Raw genomic sequence first — 25434 nt, forward strand, 5'->3', positions numbered from 1 at the left:
AGTGTCGAGTTGCGCCTTTTCTTTCTTTCTTTCTTTATTTACCCTCAAGTCACATGGAATTACAGAGGGGAGTGGGAGGAAGCAAATGGAGAAAAAAAAAACAAAAACAAAGTTACACATAAAATATGTCGTGCAGTAAGGAACGGAATCTTGTTGAGTCCCGGACCACTGCGATGGCCGCAGGTAGGTCATTCCAGTCATTTGCTGTCTTGGGAACGAATGAGTTCTGGAAATGATTAGTTCGACTAAAGGGAATGAGGACTTTCTCAGGATTATCCAAGTACCTAGATATGCGGTGAGGAGGAGAAAAAAGAGAATACCTGGGAAGAGTGTCATTATAGTAGATTTTATGAAACAGCAACAGACGAGAGAGTTTACGGCGTAGAGAAAGAGGTGGTAGAGAGGCGCGACATTTGAGCTCGCTGACGCTGGAATGACGTGAGTAATCAGAAAAAATGAAGCGAACAGCCCTGTTCTGTACAGATTCTAATTTCCGAATGAGGTGATCCTGGTAAGGATCCCAAATAGACGCCGCGTATTCAATTTTAGAGCGAACTAGTGTGGTGTAGAGTTGAAGCTTCAGTTCGATAGGTGCTTTGGAGTAGTTACGTTTGATGAAGCCTAGCATCTGGTTAGATTTCAAGCATACATGATTAATGTGAAGATCCCATGTGAGGTTGTTAGTTATATGAACACCCAAATATTTATATGAACTTACATTGTCAAGTACGATATTATCTAGAGAATAAGTGTTGAGCGTATGGTTAGTGCGACATAATGACATGTGTTTGCACTTGTTAATGTTCAATGGCATGAGCCAAGTGTTACACCAGCAAGAAATGGCATGGAGATCACTTTGCAAGGCAGATTTATCAGAGGGAGATGTAACTGTGCGATAGATCACACAGTCGTCCGCAAAGAGTCTAATGGTTGATGAAATGGCATGCGGTAAGTCATTAATGTAAATTAGGAACAGAAGTGGGCCGAGAACAGAACCTTGTGGAACTCCAGATAAGACAGATGTAGTTGAGGAAGTGGTGTTATTTGCATAGACAAATTGAGTTCTGTTGTGAAGAAAGTCTCCAATCCATGCGAGTAAATTTGGATCAATTCTTAGGAGAGACAGTTTATGAAGGAGAAGATGATGAGGAACTTTATCGAAGGCTTTGCGGAAGTCAATGAATATGACGTCTGTTTGGGAACCAGCGTGTATAGATGAAAATAAGTCATAGGTGAAGTAAGCTAGTTGCGTTTCGCATGAGAGACCACGGCGAAAACCGTGTTGTACGTTAGAGAAGTATGAATTGGATTCAAGGAATTTAATGAGATTAGAGTAAACTACGTGCTCGAGTAACTTGCAAGGAACTGACGTTAATGAAATGGGCCTGTAGTTACCTGGGTCGTGTTTGCTACCTGACTTGTAAACTGGAATCACCCTCCAGTCGTCCGGGACTCTACCAGAGAGCAAACTATGCGAAAATAGTTTAAACAATAGAACACTAGATATATCCTTCGTGTTTTTCAAGAACTTGGTTGTAATGTTATCGATCCCGCAACTAGACGAGAGTTTTGATTTGTCTATAAGTTTATGAATGCCTATTACATCAAGGGCCAGAGGATCCATAGGAAATACGATAGCAGGGGATGTAACATTAACATGTGGTGTCCCCAGATAGTCAGAAACAGTAAACGATTTTGTGAACCCGTCGTTCAGAACAGCTGGACACAAGGTAGCAGGTACACTTACTCCGTCAAGAACTAAATTTACTGTTCGGTCCTCATGCGGTTTAACAGCATGCCAGAATCGTTTGGGCCTTTAATGAACTCCCGTTGTATTTTCTGTTTGGAATCTCGGATCCATTCTACTTTTCTCTGCGAATACACATACAGAGTGGCCCAGCTAACTGCAAACATATTTTTAAAAAAATATATAAAACACTTTTCCAAGATGAAATCAATTGCAATATAGCATATGCTGGACTTTGCTAATGCCCTCCTAGGGAGTGCCCTTCAGCATATGCTATATTGCAATTGATTTCATCTTGGAAAAAGTGTTATATATTTTTAAAAGATATGTTTGCAGTTAGCTGGGACACCCTGTATATACGAGGAGTGTTCAAGTCAAACCGAGACTTTTCATTTTTCGCAAAAGTGAAATGAACTTACAGGCGAGAATTTAGTTTTATTTTTCAACGTAATTCCGAGCTGCACTAAATGCACTTGTCCCAGCGTATCACGAGGGCTTGGATGCCAGCAGCGTAGAAATCCTTACCGGCGCGTAGCAGCCATGATCGGACCGCATTCTTGACCTCGTCGCCGCAGCTGAAGTGGCGGCCCCCAAGGAACGCCTTCAGTGGCCCGAAGAGATGGAAATCGCTGGGGGCGAGGTCTGGACTGTAAGGGGGATGTGGCAGCAACTCCCAGCCAAGTTCCTGTAAGGTGCGTGTCGTGAGGTGCGCGGTATGCGGGCAAGGAGGAGAACTCCTTTGGTGATGAGGCCCGGCCGCTTTTGCTTCGGCGCCTTATGCACATCCCTGAGAACCTGGCAGTAATATGCACTATTGATGGTGGTACCACTGGGCAGAAAATCAACATGAACAATGCCAGCCTTGTCCCAGAAAACCGTGGCCATGACCTTACGCGCAGACGGGGTGCTTCGGACCTTCTTGGGAGCTGGCGAGCCCGGATGCTTCCACTGTCTTGATGCGCGTTTAGACTCAGGAGAGAAATGGTACACCCACGTTTCATCGCACGTGATGATCCAATCAAGGAACGGCTGTCCTTCAGTGTCGAAACGGTACCTTAGCTCTTGGGAGATTTCCAGTCTTCTCTGCCGGTCAAACACAGAGAGCTGCCTCGGGACCCAACGGGCACTAACTTTCCAAAACTAGAGGTGTTCATGAATGATAGTGTTCAACGTTCCCACAGAAAGGCCCATCTTTCGAGCCAGTTCGAGACATGTTATGCGTCGATCCTTGAGGATCAGGCGCTCCACAAGTTGGATGTTCTCAGGAACTCTGACACTGGGCTCTGATCCGCCCCGGCCGGGATCGTCCTGCACTGATGTACGGCCGTCTCGGAACCGTTTGCACCACTGAAACGCTTTTGCTGCGGCTAAGTGTATCGTGGCCATACTGAGCCTGAAGTCTTCTGTGAATTTCAGATGACTTTACGGCTTCATTCACGAGAAAGTTCATGACAATTCGCTGTTCGATGTGCGCGCTCACCTCGTTGTCGGCCATCTTGTCCAGCACGTGTCTTCTGTTTTGCACAAACTTTGCACCACCACGTGGTGAACGCGGAGGTCTGTCGCGTGTGAAAATGAGGAAAAAAAAGTAGTGCAAGCCATTTGTACGCTCAGGAGACAGAATGTCCTGGTTTGACTTGAACACCTCTCGTATATATAGAAGTTGCAGAAAAAGACGCGTAAACAGATTTTACGGAAGTTACAAACACTAGTTTATTACATAGGGAGACGTTAAAAAGTAAAATGGACAAGGGGTCGACGTTTCGACAGTGGCACTGTCTTTGTCAGGACAAAACATATATATATATATACACATACAAGTGCATTTAAGCAGCGTTCATACGGGAAGAGCGTATAGAGGTCGTGATAAACTTGTCACGTGAAAAAAAAAAAAAAAAAGGCACACATGTGATATAACAAATGCTAACTCAAGCTTCCATAGTAGGTTAAAGTGGAAGCGCTTGGAGTGCTTAGCTAGCTAAGCTCTTCTAAGCTCTTGCAGTGTACAGCTATAGCTAAGCTCTAAGAGTCTAGCTAGCTAAGATGCTCACACTTGCAAATGCAGGTTGCAGTGCATCAGTGCAACTAATGTTCCGTGAATTTTGGGAGCAAGCCTTTTTTTTTCAGAACCTGCCATTTGTGGGGTCAATACACCCAATAAACACCCTTCTTTTGGGTGTAATATGTGTGCGTGCCATTCGTGTGCGTGGCTTACGTCATCATGGTGCAGAGGGAGTGCGAATCTCTAAAGCTCGTTTATTTAATACGTGAGCTGTTTTCGGAAGAGAATCTTGGCCAAGTAGTCTATGAAGCGGTGGTGAAAATTACCGTACCGTTCTCATACATGCGTTCCCGGGTGCGATGTCCCCTTTCTAGGCTTGATCATCGGTTGACGGCGCATGACGTTCCGTTCCTATTGTTCACACTTTCTTTATTTGACGACCAGTGAGATCTTACAGAGAAAGTAGTCAGGCGAACTACTTTTGACGAACAGTACCCCTGTTGTGCAGCAGCACAATGACCGGCTGACGCTCCAGACGAAGCAAAATAATTTAACTTTTAAGGGATACCCACCAGAAGGTTGTTACAATCAGCCAGCGGCGTTTTGACTCAAGATTGAAACCCCGAGCAGGGCTAGCGATCAGGTGCGTTGAAATATCGACCCGTCTGCCCGATTAGTTTAACCAATTCGCAGAGTTAATCTGTTTCCTTTCAAATTCAGTAGTAGCCGTGGCAGTAAATGCATCTTGAAAAAACTATTTGTCTTTCACTTTCATTTGAAGTTAGAACTCATACGACAAAATTCATCCTATTATAGGACACTTCTGGAGAAGAGCGGTTCTGCAATCCACTTGTGAGCACGTTCTACCGGAAGGCGGACGCAGCGATTGTCAGTACGTATACTTTGGTGGTTCCAGTATTTTATGGACAGGCAATATCGTAGAGACACGACACAACAAGCCCTTATGGGTTGTGGTATCTGAACGTGGTTCGTGGCAGCGATCTGTATCAGATTTTCTTCAGCGAGCTCTAAAGTCCATCACCCTTTCAGGATCTATCTCGTTAAAAAACACCGATGAGCTCATTGAGTACATCAAACCCTTGCATGCTCAACAGTTTAAACTGTTGTCGCTTGACATTAAGGACTTATACTACTCCATGAACATTCAGCTGTTGCTTCAGCGTGTTTCAAGTTTCATTGATGACAATTTAACGGCCTTTCAGAACTCTGTTGGTATCCCTTCTGGGACTTTTCTGACTGTTTTGCAAACTTACCTGGAGTCTACGGTTGTAACCTGGGATAACATGCCGTTTATACAATCTAATGGTGTATGCATTGGATCATCTGTTGCGCCGATCTTGGCTGAGATTTATCTTAATGCTCTTGACAATGCTATTCGATCTTTCTGTAACTCTCAGTGGGTAGATAACACCATATACGTTCGCCGGTATGTTGATGACATTACAGTTTTGTATAATCGTCCCTCCTTGTCACCTGTCACGGTTGCTGATGCTATTATGTCTCTCGTGCCAGAGTTAAAATTTTCTGTTGAGTACCCTTCCTGCAATAAGTTGAAATATCTTGACCTTACATTTGTGTCTCATTCTGGGCTATGCTGGCAGTATGGTAACGATGCTAACAAACCCATCCTCCCATGTTCTAGTTCACATTCCAAGTTAGTTAAGTTTGGGATCATTTCAAGTCTTCTAAATGCTGCTTCGTCAAAAAGTTGTCTTCATTGTGTTTCTTCAAGTATCTCACGACAGGTTAACAGACTTGTTCAAGCAGGTTATGACATGCAGTTGATTGCCTCCAGGGCTCTTATTCTCCCACGCAAGCTTCATGTTTGGCTAGACACCGACCATGAGAATGCCAATTCATCTTCCGAGAAATTAGTTGTCATACCGTATTATCATTCTGTCTCCCATACCATTTTATCTGTTGCGAGAGATTTTGGGTTGAAAGTGTTTTTTTCTAATGCTTTCAGGTTGAGTACCTAGATTGACTCCATTCAATGTCGTGCCAAAAGGTTGCACTGTAAAGCATAAGTCTGCGATTGTACCATGCACATGTGCTGTTGCTTATTCTATTCCTTTAAGTTGTGGTTTTTGTTATGTTGGTTAGACTGGACGTTGTTTAAATGACCGCCTTCGAGAACACCAGCTAAAAGAGAGCCATATCTCTAGCGAGCTAGTTGAACATCTTCGGCAATGCAGAAACTGTGAGCCCATTTTCAACAATACAGTTGTTGTGTCTAGGGAAAGGGATAAGTGGAAAAGACTTTTAAAAGAGACGGTGGTGATAACGCAACGCGGGAACTGTGTACATAGGCCATCCTTTATCCCTCTCCCTCCCCTCCGGGAGTTGTTAGGTATTTAGGAGGCTCGATGTTATTAAACCATTACTGTGTCTGAGAACTCTTGTGCTTGTCTTCGTGTCCCGTGTCTCTCGGTTATTCGTTCCTTCATCATCATGCACCAGTTAGTCTGTGCCCTATCTCTTTTATCGAACACACAAACATTTCAGTGATATACAGGGCTACTACCGCGAGACTTCTGGACGGACTCATGTAATTATGCAAGTGAGAAGCCGGAAACAGTTCAGAAAGTTCTAGATATCTTTCGCTCTAACCTTAACATGCAGAATGAAACGCCCCTGAAATGCAAAGCAAACCTGCGATGATTTAGGTTCCGCAGGAGCTCTTTTTTTCGTCCGCAGCATGCGTGTTGCAGTGGCTGATACGGATCGAATTTACTTGTTTCGCCGGCTGTTTCAGATCAGCCGGCGCCGCGATGAACCATTCTTTCTTCTTCTGCAGAGAAATGCAGTTACCCCACCGAATGCATCCCAAAATGCCCCACCGAAACGTTGACGTCACTTTCAGATCTTAGAAGGCCTAACAGCAGCTAGCATTATGGGAGACTACTTTCTCCAGGCTCTTGACTGGAGCGTCGGTATTTTGCACGGAGGAATTTGGATTCGGTTGCTTCGATGCCAAATTTTGCTGCTCTGTATCGGAATTAGCTGCTCGCTCCAGATCGACCAGTAAAAGTGGACATAAAACACGCTGTCATGACACACCTCCGAAAGCTAAAACGTTGAGGGGGGGCCGAAATAAAAGCATACTGTGATACAAGTAGATGTCATTCACCACCTGTTCAGAATGAAGAGGTCGCGTGAAGAACCGAATCACCGAACGACCGAAGAACCGCATCAAAGCACAGCAGCGTTCGCTGTACCCTGTGCACGATATGCGGTAGAGGGTGTGATGCAGTGCTTCCCATTGGCGGTGGGCACTACGTTGGCGCGGACGCTTCACCAGTTTAAAGTGGCACCACGGCCTAATTCGTGTGTCTTCAGAACCTTACCGAATGCATGCCATTACAATCTTGGCGCATGCACTACGTTCTCCAAAAATATTGTTTCTCTGTGCGACGTGGAATTCCCATAAAATTATTTTTTTCTCTTCTTGAGAAGCATGACGTCTACCAGCAATCTACCAGCCCATCTGGTAATATTGTTCCTCGAAGGACGATTTCCGTGTCCTCGTCGCAGCTCTTAACAGTATTCCAACGTGGGGCGCGGACGAGTTCTGTTGCTAGCAGAGATGTCGGAGCTCCCGGTGACTTGGAGAATTCGAAACGACGAAGTTTTGCTAGATCTTTGCTAGATCTTTGCTAGTTCTTTGCTAGTTCTTTGCTAGTTCTGTGCCCCTTTGAAGTGAACCTCAGAGGGGCACATGCCACGAAGAAACACTCACCGGAAAGCCACCTCTTCTCCCCCTGCCTCGCATGCCTCGTGGAGGTGGAGGCATCCCCCAACCTGGCAGCTGCACAGAGAAAACAAATAAATCAAATTATGCTGTTGCCTTCTTAGTCAGAATGTTTCTTCACTGAACTTGGAAGTCCGTGGTGTGTGAAACGTGTGACAGCGAAGACAGGTTGCAGCACAGTGATTATACAGTAAAGCTACCATAATTTCACGCGTATAAGCAGCATCGCAGATGAGCGCGGGACCCGTTTTTAGGATCGTTTTGAAAAATTTCGGGCAGATTAGCCGCATTCGAGAGACAAGCCACAGGCAATACGATGCCAGTGATTTGTGCGACAAAGGAGACCATAGAGAAGGCCATAAACCCTGCGGTCCATACTCCAGGGTCGGCTTGGTGTAAAACAAAGAAGGTCAGTCCTAGTGATCTACCATGACCAGATTGTGATCCTGCTGCGTGTTTTTCGTGGATTGACGGGGGGGGGGAGTAAAAACTCGAACTCGATGTTGTTGTTGTCTGTTCTTCTCGTCCCGAGTGGCGGGGGACGGATGGGCGATGATGATGTGCACGAAGTGTCCAAATCCTTCTCCGCCGCTCCGAGTTCGATGAAGGGATGATTCGGAATCTGCTCGATAGGCACTGATTGAAGCCCGACTCAGATGACGGTGATACGGGCTTTATTCACTGGAGACTATGGTACATAGGGATATTTACAAGATTTACACACTGGACTCGATGTAACATGTTCCGAAGTCCGGCTCCCAGTCCTCTCTCCGTCGCTGCGGCCGCTTAAAAGGGTGACAGATAGGGCCACAACCCCCGCTGAAGGCTTCCAATCGGGCGGCCTGGGTTCAAAGGGTTACAGCTCATGGTTGGCCCAGTTTAAATACTTGTCCAGACCAGAACCACCCGATTGCACACTCTCTGCACGCGATTTACGACCAACGTTTCGAGGTGTCAACCCGTGCACGACCTAACTTCGGTCAGTGCATGCCTCCGGCGCCAGAACCCAGATTTATGGCCGTCGCGACGGATCGAGTTGCCTGGAGGACCCCAGCTCCCCTGCACCTGCAACGATGCCATTCCCTTTCCCTTTCCCCACTGACATTACCAGTCGGGTCAACCTTCGTCGCAGGCTCGTTAGAAAAATGAGCAAACATCCCCCAACAACACCAGGCGTGGGCGGACGATGCCAGATGTTGCAATTTGGACAAATATAACATACTTCTCTCATACAAATTCTCATAATGATCATGCAAACACAACTCAATCCCTTACACCTCCCACCTCAAGAATGTGACAGGGCGCTTCGTCCTGTCACAGTCCACTAGCAAAAGGATTGCTCGTACGTACAGCCACATATGCACTAACAACACATACATCGCACTATGTATCGTATAGCATTGCACTAAACCATAAAACAACAAACAAACAAAAACAAAAGAAAACCAGGCGCAACTGAGGAGATCATTGGCATCAACCCAGGGCCCAAATGGTGTACGTGGATTTCCACCCTACGCTAACCTGGAAAGTGCGCCTGCATTAGCGTGCTTGCCTCCCTCTCTGTGAACAACGGTAACGTTGTATCGTTGGAGCGCAAGAGCCCACCTGGTGAGTTTCGCACCATGCGGGGTCGTCGTCGTTAGGTATGCGAGTGGGTTGTGGTCTGACACCACATGCACCCTAGCCCCAAAGAGCCAATGGTCAAACTTCCCTAGGCTCCAGATGACGGCAAAAGCCTCTCTTTCGATGGTTGCCCACCTCGATTGTGTTTCCGTGAAACGATGGCTGGCAAATGCGACAGGTCGTTCCTCGCCGTCGTCACCCATCTGCGAAAGACAGGCACCGGCTGCTACAGCCGATGCATCCGTAAACAGCCAGTAACGTTTGCTGGGAGAAGACGTGCCAGCCCTACGGCGTCGCACAACCGCTGTTTTAGAGTTTGGAATGCCCTTTCCGCTTCCTCTGACCACGGGACACGAGTCGGCACCTTTTTCCCGGTCAGTTTTGTGAGTGGTTCTGCTATCGCCGCGTAGTTCGGCACGTATGCCCTGTAATAGCCGCAGAGCCCCAGTACGCTTCGAAGTTGACGCTTTGTCTCGGGTCGCTTCAACTGTTGAATAGCCGCAATTTTGTCTGGATCCGGCGCGTGCACGCCAGATCCGACCACGTGTCCCAAGTACTTAATGCTACTTTGCGCTATTTGACACTTCCCCAGGTTAGCCGTCAAACCTGCACTTCGCAAAACGCCGAGAACCGTCCTCAGGTGCTCCAGGTGCTCCAGCCATGTGCTCGAGAATATGGCGATATCGTCCAAATACGCGCACGCGTAGTCCTGGTGCGACGTTAGGAGTGTGTTCATTACCCTTTGAAACGTTGCCGCCGCATTTTTCAGTCCAAAGGGCATAACCCGCCAAGCAAACTGACCGAAATGTGTCACGAAAGCTGTCATTTCCTGGCTGTTAGGTGCCATCGGTATCTGCCAATAACCCCGTTTGAGGTCTACGAGGGTTATGAATCTCGCGCGGCCTACTCTGAATATCAGCTCCTGCTGATGTGCCATGGGAAAGTCGTCGTCAACAGTTCCTGCTTTTAACTGACGGTAATCTACGCATAATCGAATTGCGCCGTCCTTTTTTGCCACGCACACGACGGGGTGAGCAAAAGGACTGTTCGTGGGATATATTAAGCCCTGTTCAAGTAGTCCACTCACTTGCTTCTCTACTTCCCCCCGCAACATCTCCGGCACGCGATAGGCGTGCCGTTTTGTCGGCGCGTGCCCCTCTTTGAGAACTATTTGATGCTCTCCCACCTTGGCTATACCAGGAGTTGCCACGAAAAGCGTTCGAAAAGATTCAATGATGCTGCGGATTTCCCGGGCCTGGCCTCTAGTCAGGTGCTGGACTGCAGCCTCAGGCAGGGCGTCACTCACGTCGTCCGCAAGCGCAGGTGCATGCTCAACAACGCCAAAATCCTCGTCGCCCTGGAACACCACCCCCACGTGTCCCAGGCGGGCGTGATATTGCCTGAGGTGGTTCGCGTGTACTGTTTTCCGTTTACCGTCAGTTCCCAGAACGACGTAGGAATTCTGACGGTGTCCAGCCACGACCGTGTAAGGCCCCTTCCATTTCGGAAATAACTTTCCTTGCCTGTCTACCTCGAAAATGAGAACCTGGTCCCCAGGGTTAAAGCTTTTCGGTTTCGCCCGTCGATTGTACTGTGCGGCATAAGTCTCTTGATTTTTCGATGCCGTTAGACCCGCCACATCTGCAGCTAGCTGCAACTGCTGCCTTAAGCGCTCCATGTACTTCGCTGGCGCCTCCCTAAGTGTGTTGGGGATGTCAACTTCCCCCGACCACGTGTTCTTTAGGATGCCCATAGGGCCCACCGGCTTACGACCGTATAGAAGCTCAAACGGTGACACACCTGTGGTGTCGTGCGGCACCTCGCGATATGCCCACAGAAGGAACGGCACGTGTTGATCCCAATTTCGCGGGTCATTTTGCACAACATGGAAAAGCATCTTTTTAAACACGCGATTCCATCTTTCTACGGAGCCGTTACTCTCCGGGTGCTCCACGGTAGAGAAACGCGGAGCTGAGCCAATTCTTAGGAAGAATTCTTTCGTAAGTGACGAAGTAAAGTTGCTGCCGTTGTCACTACACACTACCTCTGGCACACCGGTTCTCGCGAAGATTTTGAGCAGAGCGTCACACGTCTTACGCGCGGTAAAAGTGGTCATACAGACCACCTCAGGCCACCTGGTGTGCAGGTCCGTCACGCACAGCGCGTACCTGTGCCCACGCGCAGACTTCGGCTCGATCGGTCCAATGATGTCCACATTCACCGCTTGGAACGGATACGCAGGTCGCGTTAACGGCGCTATTGGGACCCTATCGGTGACCCTCCTGTCCGATATTAGCTGGCAGCTGTTACACGTGCGGCAGTATTCCCTAACGTCACGGTCTAAGCCCGGCCAATAGAAGTTTGCCTTGACCCGCGCCAAAGTTTTGCGTAACCCCAAATGTCCTCCCCATGGGGAGTCGTGCGCCAAAAGGAGCACTTCGTTACGCCTGGACTGTGGGAGCACAAGTTGTCGAAGCATTCGTCCTCGTATTTTTTCTCGGTGATACAGCGCGCCGTCTATCACCTCGAACCCATGAGTCCCGTTTTTCGCGCGTCCCCATTCCTCCGAAAGTGAACGGTCTTCACGCTGCGACGTTCTGAACTCCGCACATTCCGATGTACGTGACTGCTCACCTACCGCGTCCGCCACCACTGAAGGAGCCTCGTCGTTACTAGTCGACTCAACCTCTACCTCGAAACACGACCTCTCGTCTGTCGAACCGCCTTCCTCGATGTCTACCGACATTACTCCCTCGGGGATGACCCGGGCACCTGACGTGAGAAGTTCGTACGCCTCACCCGATAGCAGGCAGTCTGTTCCTGTCGCCAACTCTTCCGTAAAGGCACACAGAACGTATACTGATTTCGCGATGCCGTTCCCTGCGCCTTCCTCACAGAGGGCAAGACGCAGCGTCCCAAGACTAGCTCTCACTTTTTCCCCGAAAGCCGACACCAAAGTCACACTTCCCGTTGCTTCGGCGCACTCCCTTGGGAACAAGCTGGCACGCATAACGGTCACCTGCGCTCCCGTATCCACAATGGCTCTGACAGTTGTGCCGTCACTGCAGAGGTCGACCATCTGCAGAACGGACACCTGGTCTACCCCGACCGTAAGTGCACAATTGGCCTTGCACTCTAACCTCTCATCCGACGCGGCACCACCTACGGGGGCCTCAGCCGGGGCCACCGCCACCGATACCCTCGCGACGGTTGCCGCGACCTCGCTGCGCCTGTGCTCAACCTGTTTCCGCGGACAACTCCGTGCAAAATGCGGGCCGCCACACCTGAAACACCGTAGGCCACTCTGGTTTGGCTTTTTGCCTTCCAGCTCTCTTTTGTGCGGCTTTTCATGTGCCTCCCTCGCGCTGACATTGCTTGTCGCGCCCCACTGTGATTGCGTCTGCCCGGCGCTGACGGACTGCGAACCACGGGCTTTGATCCCGGCGCCGATACCCTTCGCCTCCTCGAAAGCGTCAACCATTTCCGCGATACTTGCAGGCCCTGCCCAGCTGCTACCCTCCTGTACTTTAACATACTCGTACGCCGCTGGACTGATAGTGGTTTTTAACTGGTCTGCCGCTATCAGCTCGATCAGTTCATCGAAGGAATCTACTTCGCGTGATCTGACGTAGTAGGAAAGGTAACTTTTAACGCGGGATGCAAAGTGAGACCATCCCTCGTCTCTCCCCTTAGTCGCTCCGAGGAACTGCTTTCGATATTCCCCGGGCGCCAGCCTTAACTCTTTCAATACCGCGTCCTTGACGGCATCATAACTGTCCAGCTCTTCTGTGGACAATTTTGAGTACAGATGCTTCACGCGCCTCGTCACGAGAGGAAGAATCAAGTGGCTTTGTATATTTGCGGGCACACTGTATGATCGAAAGACCCCCTCAATCCCGTCAAACCATACTGGCACCTCCAAATCGGACAGTAAAGGCAAAAGAACACTTTTTAGCCTCTTAGCGTACCGCTCCAGAGCGTCCTCTCGTGTATCGGGTGACGGGGACGAACTCTGAGACGACCTCTCGCTATTACCTCGCGAAATCTCCAGCTCGATTCGCCGCGAGCGCGCGTTTTCGAGCTCTATTTCCAGCCTTAACCGCTCCAACTCGGGCTGTGAAATGCCGCCCTCCTCCGATACGCTATCCTCCCGCCTATCTAGCGGCTGACTAGTCTCAGTCGAAGTCATGTTAGCACCAACTAACACAGCCGTGTCTGCCGTATAGTGTCTTCCACTACGCGTGCGCATGCATAGAAATCCTACTACTATAGATATCCCTATCTGCACATTGGACCCTGAGGTGTATGCAAAAGACCTCCTACCTCGCCAATGGTCGTATCCGCTCTGGCTGCGACACTTCTTCTCGACCTGTCGACGGCTTCGCTTTAAAGCTCAATGTCTATGCTGCAACACAGACAGTTCGGCACTACAATGCCCCGGCGATGCTGCCGCTACGACGGTGCTTCGCCTTCCTGGGTCTCCTACACGCTGTAGTTCATCACTGTTGCCTCGGGGCGCCGTTGGTGCAGTTGCATCCCTTGCCCACGCAGGGGGTCCCGTTGAACAACCTTCCGCGTCCAAACTTCCTTCGTGACCACACAATGGTCACCGCAACCTGCCTTCGGCTTCCTGCTTCTGTCCCGAAGCGCTTTCCCCAGCTCCTCAGCGATGAGCGTCCGCCGGCCTTGATGAATATCCCTCGGGCGCTTTCTTCCCGTTCCGAGTACCAAGTTCACCCAGTGACCACCCAAGAGCAGATCCTGTCGACTGCGCCAGTAAAAACTCGAACTCGATGTTGTTGTTGTCTGTTCTTCTCGTCCCGAGTGACGGGGGACGGATGGGCGATGATGATGTGCACGAAGTGTCTAAATCCTTCTCCGCCGCTCCGAGTTCGATGAAGGGATGATTCGGAATCTGCTCGATAGGCACTGATTGAAGCCCAACTCAGATGACGGTGATACGGGCTTTATTCACTGGAGACTATGGTACATAGGGATATTTACAAGATTTACACACTGGACTCGATGTTACATGTTCCGAAGTCCGGCTCCCAGTCCTCTCTCCGTCGCTGCGGCCGCTTAAAAGGGTGACAGATAGGGCCACAACCCCCGCTGAAGGCTTCCAATCGGGCGGCCTGGGTTCAAAGGGTTACAGCTCATGGTTGGCCCAGTTTAAATACTTGTCCAGACCAGAACCACCCGATTGCACACTCTCTGCACGCGATTTACGACCAACGTTTCGAGGTGTCAACCCGTGCACGACCTAACTTCGGTCAGTGCATGCCTCCGGCGCCAGAACCCAGATTTATGGCCGTCGCGACGGATCGAGTTGCCTGGGGGACCCCAGCTCCCCTGCACCTGCAACGATGCCATTCCCTTTCCCTTTCCCCACTGACATTACCAGTCGGGTCAACCTTCGTCGCAGGCTCGTTAGAAAAATGAGCAAACATCCCCCAACAACACCAGGCGTGGGCAGACGATGCCAGATGTTGCAATTTGGACAAATATAACATACTTCTCTCATACAAATTCTCATAATGGTCATGCAAACACAACTCAATCCCTTACAGGGGGTATATGTTTATTCACACAAAAGGAGATGTCAGCCAGGCAAGCGCCGGCTTGGTATTCCTTAAAAAAAAGAAAAAGGTAGAAATACAGGTGCGGGAGAAGCCGCGATGGCAACGACGTGCTGCGGGCGGTGAGGCTTGCCGCCTGTGCTTCAGAGGGTGGTCATCATTTCGGTAGCCTTGAGGTACTCGAAGAGTGCCTTGGTAACATCCCGTTGCCCAGGGCGCGGGACAGGCCCGAGGAGTGTAGCGAGCAAGAGGGGGTGGTGGCCCAAGGCTTGGAGGCGTCGGGCGAGGGCGGCACGGGGCACCGAGAACGTCGGGCACATTAGCAGGAGGTGGGCTACGTAGGAGATGGCGCCGCAGGCATCGCAGTTTGCGTTACCGTGTCTGCCCATCTTGTGCAGGAGTGACGGAGTGTAGGCGACGTTAAGGCGGAGGCGATGAAGGAGGGTTTCCTCGGCCCTCGTGGATTGACGGGTTAGTGGCCTTCTAGAAGACATGGATCACTGTCACCACTTTTGTTAAAGCTGCTTGGGAGAAGGTACCAGGAGGTTCAGTCTACTCGAAGTTGGGCTCACCCCTGTTACGCATTGTTCGTGCATTGGCAGGGTGGAGCTGTTTCAGAGACACTGTCGGCCCTTTCGTTAAAACCGGGGTATGGGGAAAATGCCTGGGCAAAATAGTCATCAGATAAGCCGCACCGGTGAATAAGCCACAGAGCCGAAATCAACAGATGCCAGAGGAATCAACACCTCCCGTGTTGATTCCTAGAATTTTAAAATGGGAGTCACTGCAGGGGCGATGGCGTCATGAGAGCCACACCAGGGCATTTTCACCCAGCAAGAGTCGACTCTCTCGTCTCTCGAGTTGCTCGAGTCCAATAAACGAACACAACCCCCACGCGTGAGCGTTGGGTCTATACTCCTCTTGAAGGCTTCCGAGCTCAAGCTGGCTGGCTGATCGTCGCTTCATCGGTCTTGCTTACACCGTTATTTTCTACGTGTTATTTCGTTCTGTCGGCTCCTTTCAGAACGCACATCTTTCTCGGTGTTGCTTACATCGATGGTATCCGTGTGTTGCGTGCATACCGTCGGCTCCTTCCAGAACGCACTGCTCCCAACTGGCGGTACCTAACACCCCCGAATGGCTTCATTTATTCTCGCTATCGCATAAAAACGCTCACATTCCTATCCTGTGGCCGTCTCCAATTTAACATGATGGATAGCCATTTATCTATAAACGGACGAACGGTGTTCACGCGTACAAGTGTCGCTCAGAACACAGAGGTACAACATGATTGCTGGGGTCTCAGAACGGGGAACGGACATCTCGTAATACAAAACACTGCTGACATTTACTAGGAAGCGACTTCCTAATTTTCACCTGCACGTCAACTGCCAACGGCTACGAAGAGTGTCTCACCACGCCTTTCTCTGAGTCATTCACGACAGAGCCCTGTTCTGGTGAGCGAAAGTGCGCCGTAACAAACAGAAAGCGTACTCCACCATTAATGTCACGCGCTACATCAATGGCTGTCGGAGGGGTGCGTCATCGAAATACGAGAGGCGTTCAAGTCAAACCTGACCTTCCATTTTTCGCAAAAGTAAAATGAACTTACCGGTGAGAAATTTGTTTTATTTTTGAACGCAATCTCCAGCTGCACCAATGCACTTGTCCCAGCGTTTCGCGACAGCTTGGATGCCAGGAGCATAGAAAGCCTTACCGGTGTGTAGCAGCCATAGACCGCATTTTTTACCTCTTCGTTGCAGTTGAAGTGGCGGTCCCCAAGGACCGCCTTCAGTGGCCCGAAGAGATGGAATTGGGGGGGGGGGCGAGGTTTGAACTGCAAGGGGGATGTGGCAGCAACTCCCAGCCAAGTTCCTGTAATGTGCGTGTCATGAGAACACTGAGGTGATATTTAGCATGGCTCAAAACCTGTCGCATTCCTCAAGCTGTTCATCAGGAGCCACCATGCAAAATATATTCGCTCTGCGGTGTATTACAACTGCGCAATGTAATTTACAAAAACAGTTGGAGAAAGCAGCCGGGGGCAGCCGACAGGATGCCCACGTGGTGTAGGGAAGACCCCATGCCTTTTTTCTTTGTTTCTTTCTTCTCAGCTCAGAGCAGATCCGCTCTACGTCACGAGTCACATGTCCGAGGATAACATTATGTACCGACGTTCCATCAATCTCCGATGCGCGTTTTTCACGTGTGGAGGATTTTTTAAAGGTGAGCGGAACAGAGGCCTCGCTCGCGCTGTGCACAGCACCTGGACTCGTCGTTCTTTCGCAAGAGCTCATCTTATTCAATGCAGAACACGCCGCAGCAAAAAAACGAAAAAAGAAGTTTGGGATCTCAGTGCTCCTTCAACTGTCATCTTATTTACTTTCCTTTACCCCTTTTACCCCTGCTGTCATCTTGAAGGCACCTGGCTCATCTGCTAACGGGTACCAACCCACTAATGTGGGGTAGCAGGTACATATTATCCTGTGACGAGCCCGTCCGTATAACACCCCCTTTAACTCATGCTAAATGTACCGTTGTCGCACCTAAAGACACTGACTGGGGCTCACTTTTCCATCTTAGAAAACCCTGTTTCTCACCGTACAAAAGGACTCGTTTGAATTCAGGTGGCTGGTCAAAATTTGTTTCTGTGCTACAGAGGGTTCGTCAGGGCTACGGAAAGCAAAGATCTTCAAAATCTGTATGGGATTTTTTTTTTTCATGGGTGTTTAGGAAAATATATAGCTGAAGGCTAAGGCAACGTACCATTAGAAATACATATTTGCATTTTCAAATCCTCGCATTTCTGCTCCGGGCTACCGAATGTACAAATATCTTTCAACACAAAGGGCGTAAGGAAAACAAGAGCTGTCAACAAGGATCCTCATCCCTGACACCTACACTAGCTTTATTTGCCTATTATAAGTGTAAGGTTTCAGAATGCTGTGGGCATGGGATGTGACCAATTTATATGGCTTCTCAGGAAATATTTAACGTCAACGTACATAGAACATGAAAAACAAATTTTCATCCAAAAGCAAGGGGTGTGTATAGGATCAGAAGTGGCGCCGGCACTAAGTAATATATACCCAGCTGCAATAGACAGGTCTATCAAGGAAAATCTGAGAAGAAGTAAGATAGATGGAGTAAGAATTTTCCGATATGTAGATGATTATTTGGTGATAGCGGACGAGTGTAATAAGGTGAACAGAGAAGTGATGGCTCCAGACATGGCTCCAAAGACATGGCTCCAGAGCTGGAACTCACCACTGAATTTTTACATGAAAGAAAAATACAATTCCTTGACTTGCTGCTTATCGTCAGAAAAGACCATCTTTGTTGGCGCTACCAACAAAGGTCAAATAAGCCTGTTATGCCCTTCGACTCAAATATTTCAAAAACAGTGAAAAGAGGCGTGGTCCTAGGGGCTATCAAAGCAGCTCTATCCAGATCGTGCAGCCATGAGGTAGATGAAAGCTTTCGGGGACAGGTAGAAAGGTTAAAAAACGTCGGTTGCGCCTTGAGAATGATATACAGTCAACCCTCGATTTATGAACACCCTCAGTTCCCCGAAAAATCGTTCATAAATCGAGGGATTCATAAATCGAAAATTCAGTTAACGGAGTACTATCAAGCAAATGCAACAGTATTTCCGAGTTGGGATTGTGTTTATAATGCCATATATTGTTTAATTTTGCTTTGGACCATGCCTTCCGCTGTGTCAATCTTGGAAATAAGAGATGTCACCACATTTGCACTGGACTGGTCTCGGATTTCCTCCGGGAGTTTTAACCTCCGTTTATTAATCTCCGGGTGACAGCGACCACCTTATTCATCAACTGAGGTCAGGAACACTTAGTCGCACCTTGTGCGACCCCAGAAAACCCGTTTGTTGTTCGGGTTTCGAGGGGTTAAGAACCGAGGGTGCAATACCTGGAAAACGTTTTGTCCGTTCAGGCGTCATTCATAAGACCACGGAATTATCCCTTTGAAGGTTTCTGTTGACCTCGGAACGATCCGTTCATAAATTGAGGGCAAAAACGCTGGGCAACTCCTAGTTGGTTCCCAGAAATTCCGTTCATTATTCGAATATCGAAGTTCATAAAACGAGGGAAAAATGAAGGGAAAAGTTTGGTTCCCCGTGCTCGTGTTCATAAAACGAGGGAATTCACAAATCGAAGGTTCATAAATCGAGGGTTGACTGTATAGTGTTTGTTGTAGGGTTCTTAAGGGAACAGGGCGAGACAAGGATAACACGGAGGGTAGGTGGGATAGGATTGTTGTAATTCCGTATACCCATGGGCTATCACATAGATTGATCAAGATGGCATGTAGCCATCATGTTCGGGTAGTGTGTGGGCGCAATAAAAACTGTCGTCTCTACCTGCAGTTGTTAACAGAGATAAAAGAATATGTTGTACAGTTAGGCATCTGGAAGCTCATGTACCATGTGCACAAGAAGTGGTGTACGAGATTCCATTGAGTTGTGGGAAGAGATACATAGGACAAACAGGGAGATGTCTGAACACCCGCCTAAAAGAACATAAAAATTGTAAAAATAGTAAACAAGGTAACTTGTATATACACACAAGAGAGTGCAGCTGTGATGGCATTCTTGATAAAACAGAGGTAAGACGGAGATATAAAAGGCAGAGAGATCGAGAGATCTGGGAGGCTTGCCTGATCAAGAAAGCTGGCAACACGTGTGTTAGCTCGGAAAGTATTTCGATATCTGAAAGGGAAAGGGAGTTCCTGTTGCAGTGAATATAAGCACTTGCCATGTGACATGTCAGTAAAGTTGTTGAAAGTGAGCGCTCAATGTTGTGTGCGTCTGTGTTCGTCCTGGTTTTAGCGCTTTTACGTTATGGAAGTCTATCACCAACAAGCCCAAAGGGATGTTTTAATGAATTCATGTGTTTGTTCATTCAGTGCACCTCAAGTTGTGACAACCGAACATAGTATTGCACATGACGAACTTTATTTCTGTCTTTCAGTGTACGATGTTACACGTCCTTCCAGCTTTAGGGAAGTATACTTTTGGGCAGATCAGGCCAGAACCATGTCTGGGAACGAGAATCTGATGCTCAGCTTGGTCGGCAATAAAGTTGATCAGGTAAGTAGGCTTTCCATTACTTCTGCATCGAGATGCCGGTGCGTACATCAAAACAGTTACACCGAGTTACTCACTGATTGATGAAAAGACAAAAAATTAAAATAAAGTGGAGAGGGTGTCTCCTCGAACGAGGAAGTCGGCTGTTCCGAACCGCGTGTGCAAAACATAGCTCAGATTTCGTTGAACATTTAAAAATGAAAAAGATGTGCAGAAAGATACAGAAGCGCGAGAAGATATGGAGTGTGTTGGTTAAGTAGTAACGTGTTAGCAAACCCGAAGAAGCACGGACGGATAGAGATGTTGAAAGGGGTCTTGAATTCTGTGGGTTCTGTTCCTTTTCTTGTCATTTATAAAGTCGGGCATTGTGCCTTCGCTCATCCGCTCCACGCTAACCAAGTCTTGCTGCCATTTTGTCTATGATAGTCTTCGGCATCAGGTTTGCCGCTTAACTAAAGCGGGATTTGGTCCGAATTTGTTGGATTCAGAGTAACTAGATTCTTTCCTGAGCATAGGTGATGTAAAACCCCGTCGTTTAAGGCTGCTTCTGCACGCGTTTGTATTCTACAGGGTGTCCCAGAAAACGTGTCATTGCATTATAATATAAAAAAAATTACGCCACCTACAATCATGCGGTCAACGGCATTTGTTCTTACAAGGTTTTTGCCAACTCTTCATGTGAGTGTCATGTATCGTAAGATTAATTATGTAAATAAATGCGAACTGAACTCGGAAAATTGCCAAGTAAAGGTCACTATTTTGCCCCACCAATATGAAGAGAGTGCCAAATTCACTCAAATTCATGATAATTGACAGTGATATTCACGAGCTATCCCATCGGAAAAAATAGCCAAACATCATGCTTTTCGGAGCACCGGACCATGACGCAGTCAGCACCGGTCACTACCTCGGGTGTCGACATCGGTAGCGCACGACAAGTGTCGAATTATGTCCACTCAGCATCACGAAAGATCCAATGCATCGAGTGACAATGGTGGTCGCATATAGGTTGGCTGTCGGTTGTTAAGCAGGCACATGTGAGCAATTCACCCAGTGCGAGCTCAAATTCGAGGTCAGTCCACAGAACCTGTACCGCGGGACGACAGTTAACAGCGTGGGCCCAAGGCGGATCTTCCAGATGTCATAATCATTGGAGCGATGACAAACTGACTTGTGTGTGTGTGGGTGGGGGGGGGGGGATATCTTTATTAAGAAAAAAGAAAAGAAAGGTCAACCAAACAGAGGTCGGCTTGCTATTCTAGAAAAGAAAAGGAAAACAAAAAGAAGAAAAGGGAAGGAAAAAGAAGAATAGGCAAAGCAGAAAGGGGAAAAAAAATAGAGGAAAGAAAAAGGAAGAACAAAAAATACACAAAACTAAAACTGAAAAATCACACACATGGTCACACAATCACAAGGCGTTGAACAAGGTTTGAAGCGTGGATAGAACGGAGGAGCGCAGTGGTGACTGCCCGCTGGGTCGGCTGAAGAGCAGGACCCAGTAAGGTAGCCAGGGTGCTACAAACAAGAGTTTCGTGCACGTGACTGCACTTCTTCAGGTTACAAAAATATGAACATGGTACAGGCACATATAACAGGCACAGGCATATACAGGGTGTTTTCTCTAACCTGTCCAGAAATTTCACTTAAGCGAGCGATATAAGAGAAACGAGCGCTACTTTTCAGCTCCTTGACTAAGAAACAGGTGCTACTAGTGAAGCTCAAGGAGCAGAAAAGTACCACTTGCTTTTTGTTTATCGCTCGCTTTAAATATAATTTCTGGACACGTTAGAGCAAACACTTTGTATATAAGGTATATATATATATATATATATATATATATATATATATATATATATATGCCTGTACCATGTTCATATTTTTGTAGCCTGAAGAAGTGCAGCCTCGTGCACGAAAGCCTTGTTTACCATGTGTAAATAAATAAGTTGCTCCTACCGTTTAATACAGTCAAAGTCCTTTATAGCGAACACCTTTTTAACAAAAATACCACTACAGCAAATTTTTTTGCGGTCCCGCTGGAGCCCTATAGGTCCAATAATGGACATCCTTTTTAACGAAAATACTTTTACTGCAATTTTTTTTTGCTGTACCCTGAGTTTCGTTCTAAAGGAGTTTGACTGTATCACTCTTTGATTTACTCACTGCTGGCAACTTGACATCGCCTATTGCTTTGTCAATTTCTTAGGGTGAATATTGGGATATTCGAGGTTCCATTTAGTTTCCAAATTTGTACCATGTATTGTTTGTAGGTTTGTAAATAAATGTATGTAATTATAATGTAAATAATGGCAACATGCCACTAGTGAACGAATGCAGAGAGCTGTCACCCAAATGTGTTGCACCCGCATTTAGATTCCTAATACATGGGCTCTATGGCCACATGAACAGGTGAAGCCTACCTTGCTCATCCATACTATTTACTCTTCGTTAGCATTCAGCGGGGCTTAACTTATGAAAGTAGCTAGAATCGAGGAGGATCCTCAGCCATGTCTTCCTGGGTGGGAAGACAATGAAATAAATGCGAAGAAAAAATGTTTCATCGGTGTCTCGCTTTTCCGCCACTGTGTACCACGTTTTATATGTTATTGAAATTGACGTAGTGGAAAAAGCCTGCCGCTGTCCGAATTTGTAGGGGAAATACTTTCTCCGTTAACAATTTAGAACGTGGCGGCACCGCTACTCGGCTTCTGAAACAAGCACCATACATGGCAACGCCGCTATGTACAGCACTGCAATTACGGCATGCACCGTGTGTTGCCATCGAGTGTTAGGCCATCGAGATGTGCAAAGAGGGCGGTGTCCGAGAGTTGGCGGAAATTTAACTGGTTCTTTGAGCTCTACCTGGTTGTCGCAAGCAGTGCTGTTAAAAAGCTGCGGCATCTTTGCAAAGATCATAGAAATCATTTTTCTCGTGGGACTTGAAGGTGAAGATCGCAGCACCTTAACTACATCTGACGCCGGGTGGCGTGCGAATATATCGCGTTTTGGTAGTTAGCTGCTCGAAGAAATACTACCGTGCGGTAACATAGGGCGTTCTCTGACTGGCCTCTCGTCTTCCTTGGCGCACAACACTATGTTCCATGGTCACTTGTCTCAAGAAATCCAATGCAAAAAAGCATTTAACCGGGCCGAGGGCGTCAGCAATTTGGTGTCAGTGTAGAAGTTGCTTTGACACGTCGTCTTCCGCGAGGGACGTTACATTACCTAATGTCGAGCTTTCGGCTCACTTTAAAGAACCCTTGGTGGGCTAAAGTGATCCACAGACCGACGCCTCTGGTGTCGCTCATGATCGAAGCTGTCCGGCGACGTAAAGCAACGGATTATTGATTATTAAGAGCAGCGCATGCTAAGGGATATGTGTGTACCAATCCGTTTGCCTCGCTTATCTTCAGATGCAATCCAGGAAGGTTACGCCAGGAGAGGGAAAAGTGGTGGCAAATAAACTTGGTATCGATTTCTATGAGGCATCATCTCGTGACAAGCTCTCCGTGAATCACGTCTTTCTCAGTATTGCAAGAAAGTATGCTGCTGCAAAGGTAACAGAGCTCTGTGGAGAAGGCTTCTGTGGCTATAGGAACTAGTCCTGGCGTTAGTATCTGTATAGGCTCATTCACACATGCGTTTCTTGGAGCTGCGCCGCGTCCTCTGCTACGTGAAGCGCGACGCGAGGCGTTTCCAGCCGTTTTCCGAGAACCGCTCTGTGCTGCAGTTTCGGAGGGCAGAAAGGCGAACGCTTTTCATTCGGCCCATGGTACCGCTCGCATAGGGCGGAAGTGGCTTCAATTGGCCCAGGCGGGCCTCCCAGCACGCCCTATACAACAGCTATGCCGCACTGCGATCTGTTGTCCTCTCTTATAGATACAGACGGTGTTTTTTTTTATTTGCTATAGAATCTTTCTTTAAAAAACTAGCAGAGCAAAATAGATACCGTTTTTGCAGTTGAGTTATATGTCCAGGCGAACATTTTCTCGAAGAAAGTTTGTAACTGCAAGATCACTAATTACTTAAAATTTGTTAATACACATTTAATTTGGGGATTTCGCGCAAAAGGTAGTTAACAAAACGGAAGATATTCCTCGTTGAAAGTCATTGCTTGTTCTAAAAACACACGCACGCACGTGTGTTGAAATATCTCTTGCTGGATTTCGCCATGCAAATATGCCGAAACAAGAACTACACACTTTTCGAGCGCAGAAAGAGCGACAGGCAATCCACGGGCGCGTTTTTTTTATTCAACCCGAGTAGCCAGGGAGTTGGGTAACGACGTCACAGCTTTTATCATCACGTCACTCCAGAGTATCCACGTTTGACCGCAATTTTCGAACGGCTAGAGTTACTCTGCGGTCAAAATGGCGGACCGGCCTGACGGGCGAAGCGATATGGAAGTGGTGGCATAGTGTCTGTTCAACAACTTACCGAAGATGCGTGTATTCTAGCGGATTTTGGAAATGTTCCACAGTTTTCAACCAGTCCTACATTTCTAAATTGAACACCACCCAAATTGTATGTCAACAAGACGGTTGGTAGCAGACGACGCATCGTCGTCTGCTAGCTTGTGTGTGACGTCATAACTATGGCTACTTGTCTTCAGATGCCGTGTCTTTGAACGCGCGGCCGATAGCAAGGTCGCCGGGGCAGTACCACATGCGGTGCTGTTCCGGGAAGATCTTTTCTTGACCTTCCTTCAGAGCAGAGTAGGGAAGAGTTGTCACTCCCTGGCTACTCTGGCGAATTTCCACCGCTGGCTACTGTGGGTATTTTTCGCCGGCTGACAGTAACTCGGAGTTGCCAGAGTTTAATAAGAAAACGCACCCCACATGAGAGGTGCACGTGTTTTGAAGCGACGTAGCTGATCGGTGCAGGAGCTAATCTGTTGACCGGATAGACAGCTCTCCGACGCGGACAAAGCGAAGGTCGCTTCATTTCCAGAGAAACCAGGGTGTTTCACTGGGTCATAAAATTCTGTTTAAAAATCTACTTGTCTGAGCATTATGGCATCAACACGATTTATCTAGATTTTCCCATTACTTCTGAGCAGAGAGTCGAACCAAAACGTTTATCGGTTCGGTTCGGGTTTAGGTTCGACAATAAGGGTTCGGTTCCGGTTCAGCTCCAGAAGGCAACTATAATGGTTCAAACCGGTTCTTTCCAAATGGTTCGGTTCACGAACCGGTTCAGGGGCCATGGGTGCGAATGAAGCACAACAGGCAGGTTAAAGCAAACTTCCGTTTGTGTGGTACAGTGCTCGAAGTGGACAGGAAGGCGTGAATGGTCGTTCAGGATTTTGAAAGACTTCGTGCGATATCAAAGAAAATATTAGTAGTGGTTACAACAGAAGCATAGCCATGAATTACCGCTTTGGGTTGACTGTCCCCGCACGTAGCTCATGTCGCGGGGGTTAACTCACCCACCGGGTTGTTCAGAATCTCGCCAGGAACATCTCGGCAGTCAACCAAGCCTGCTACCTTGGCCTAAGTAATTTAAGTGATAGAAATAATTCATTACCAGTCGGAGTCGCGAATGCACGTTAATCAGCAAACGACGCTTCATGGTAGTTGGATTGCAATGGTGCGATCCTGAGCT

General features: G+C 47.9%; 1 protein-coding gene across 1 annotated transcript in view; it reads left to right on the forward strand.

Moving 5' to 3' along the window:
* Positions 1–25434, forward strand: part of LOC135385461 (uncharacterized) — a 40566-nt gene that overhangs the window by 9236 nt on the left and 5896 nt on the right. The window contains exons 4-6 of the mRNA XM_064614790.1: positions 4566–4641; positions 19718–19836; positions 23244–23387. Coding sequence (XP_064470860.1) covers positions 4566–4641; positions 19718–19836; positions 23244–23387 — 339 coding nt within the window. The remainder of the gene's footprint in view (positions 1–4565; positions 4642–19717; positions 19837–23243; positions 23388–25434) is intronic.

The sequence above is a fragment of the Ornithodoros turicata genome, chromosome 2 (genome assembly GCF_037126465.1).
Source record: "Ornithodoros turicata isolate Travis chromosome 2, ASM3712646v1, whole genome shotgun sequence".
NCBI lineage: Eukaryota > Metazoa > Arthropoda > Arachnida > Ixodida > Argasidae > Ornithodoros > Ornithodoros turicata.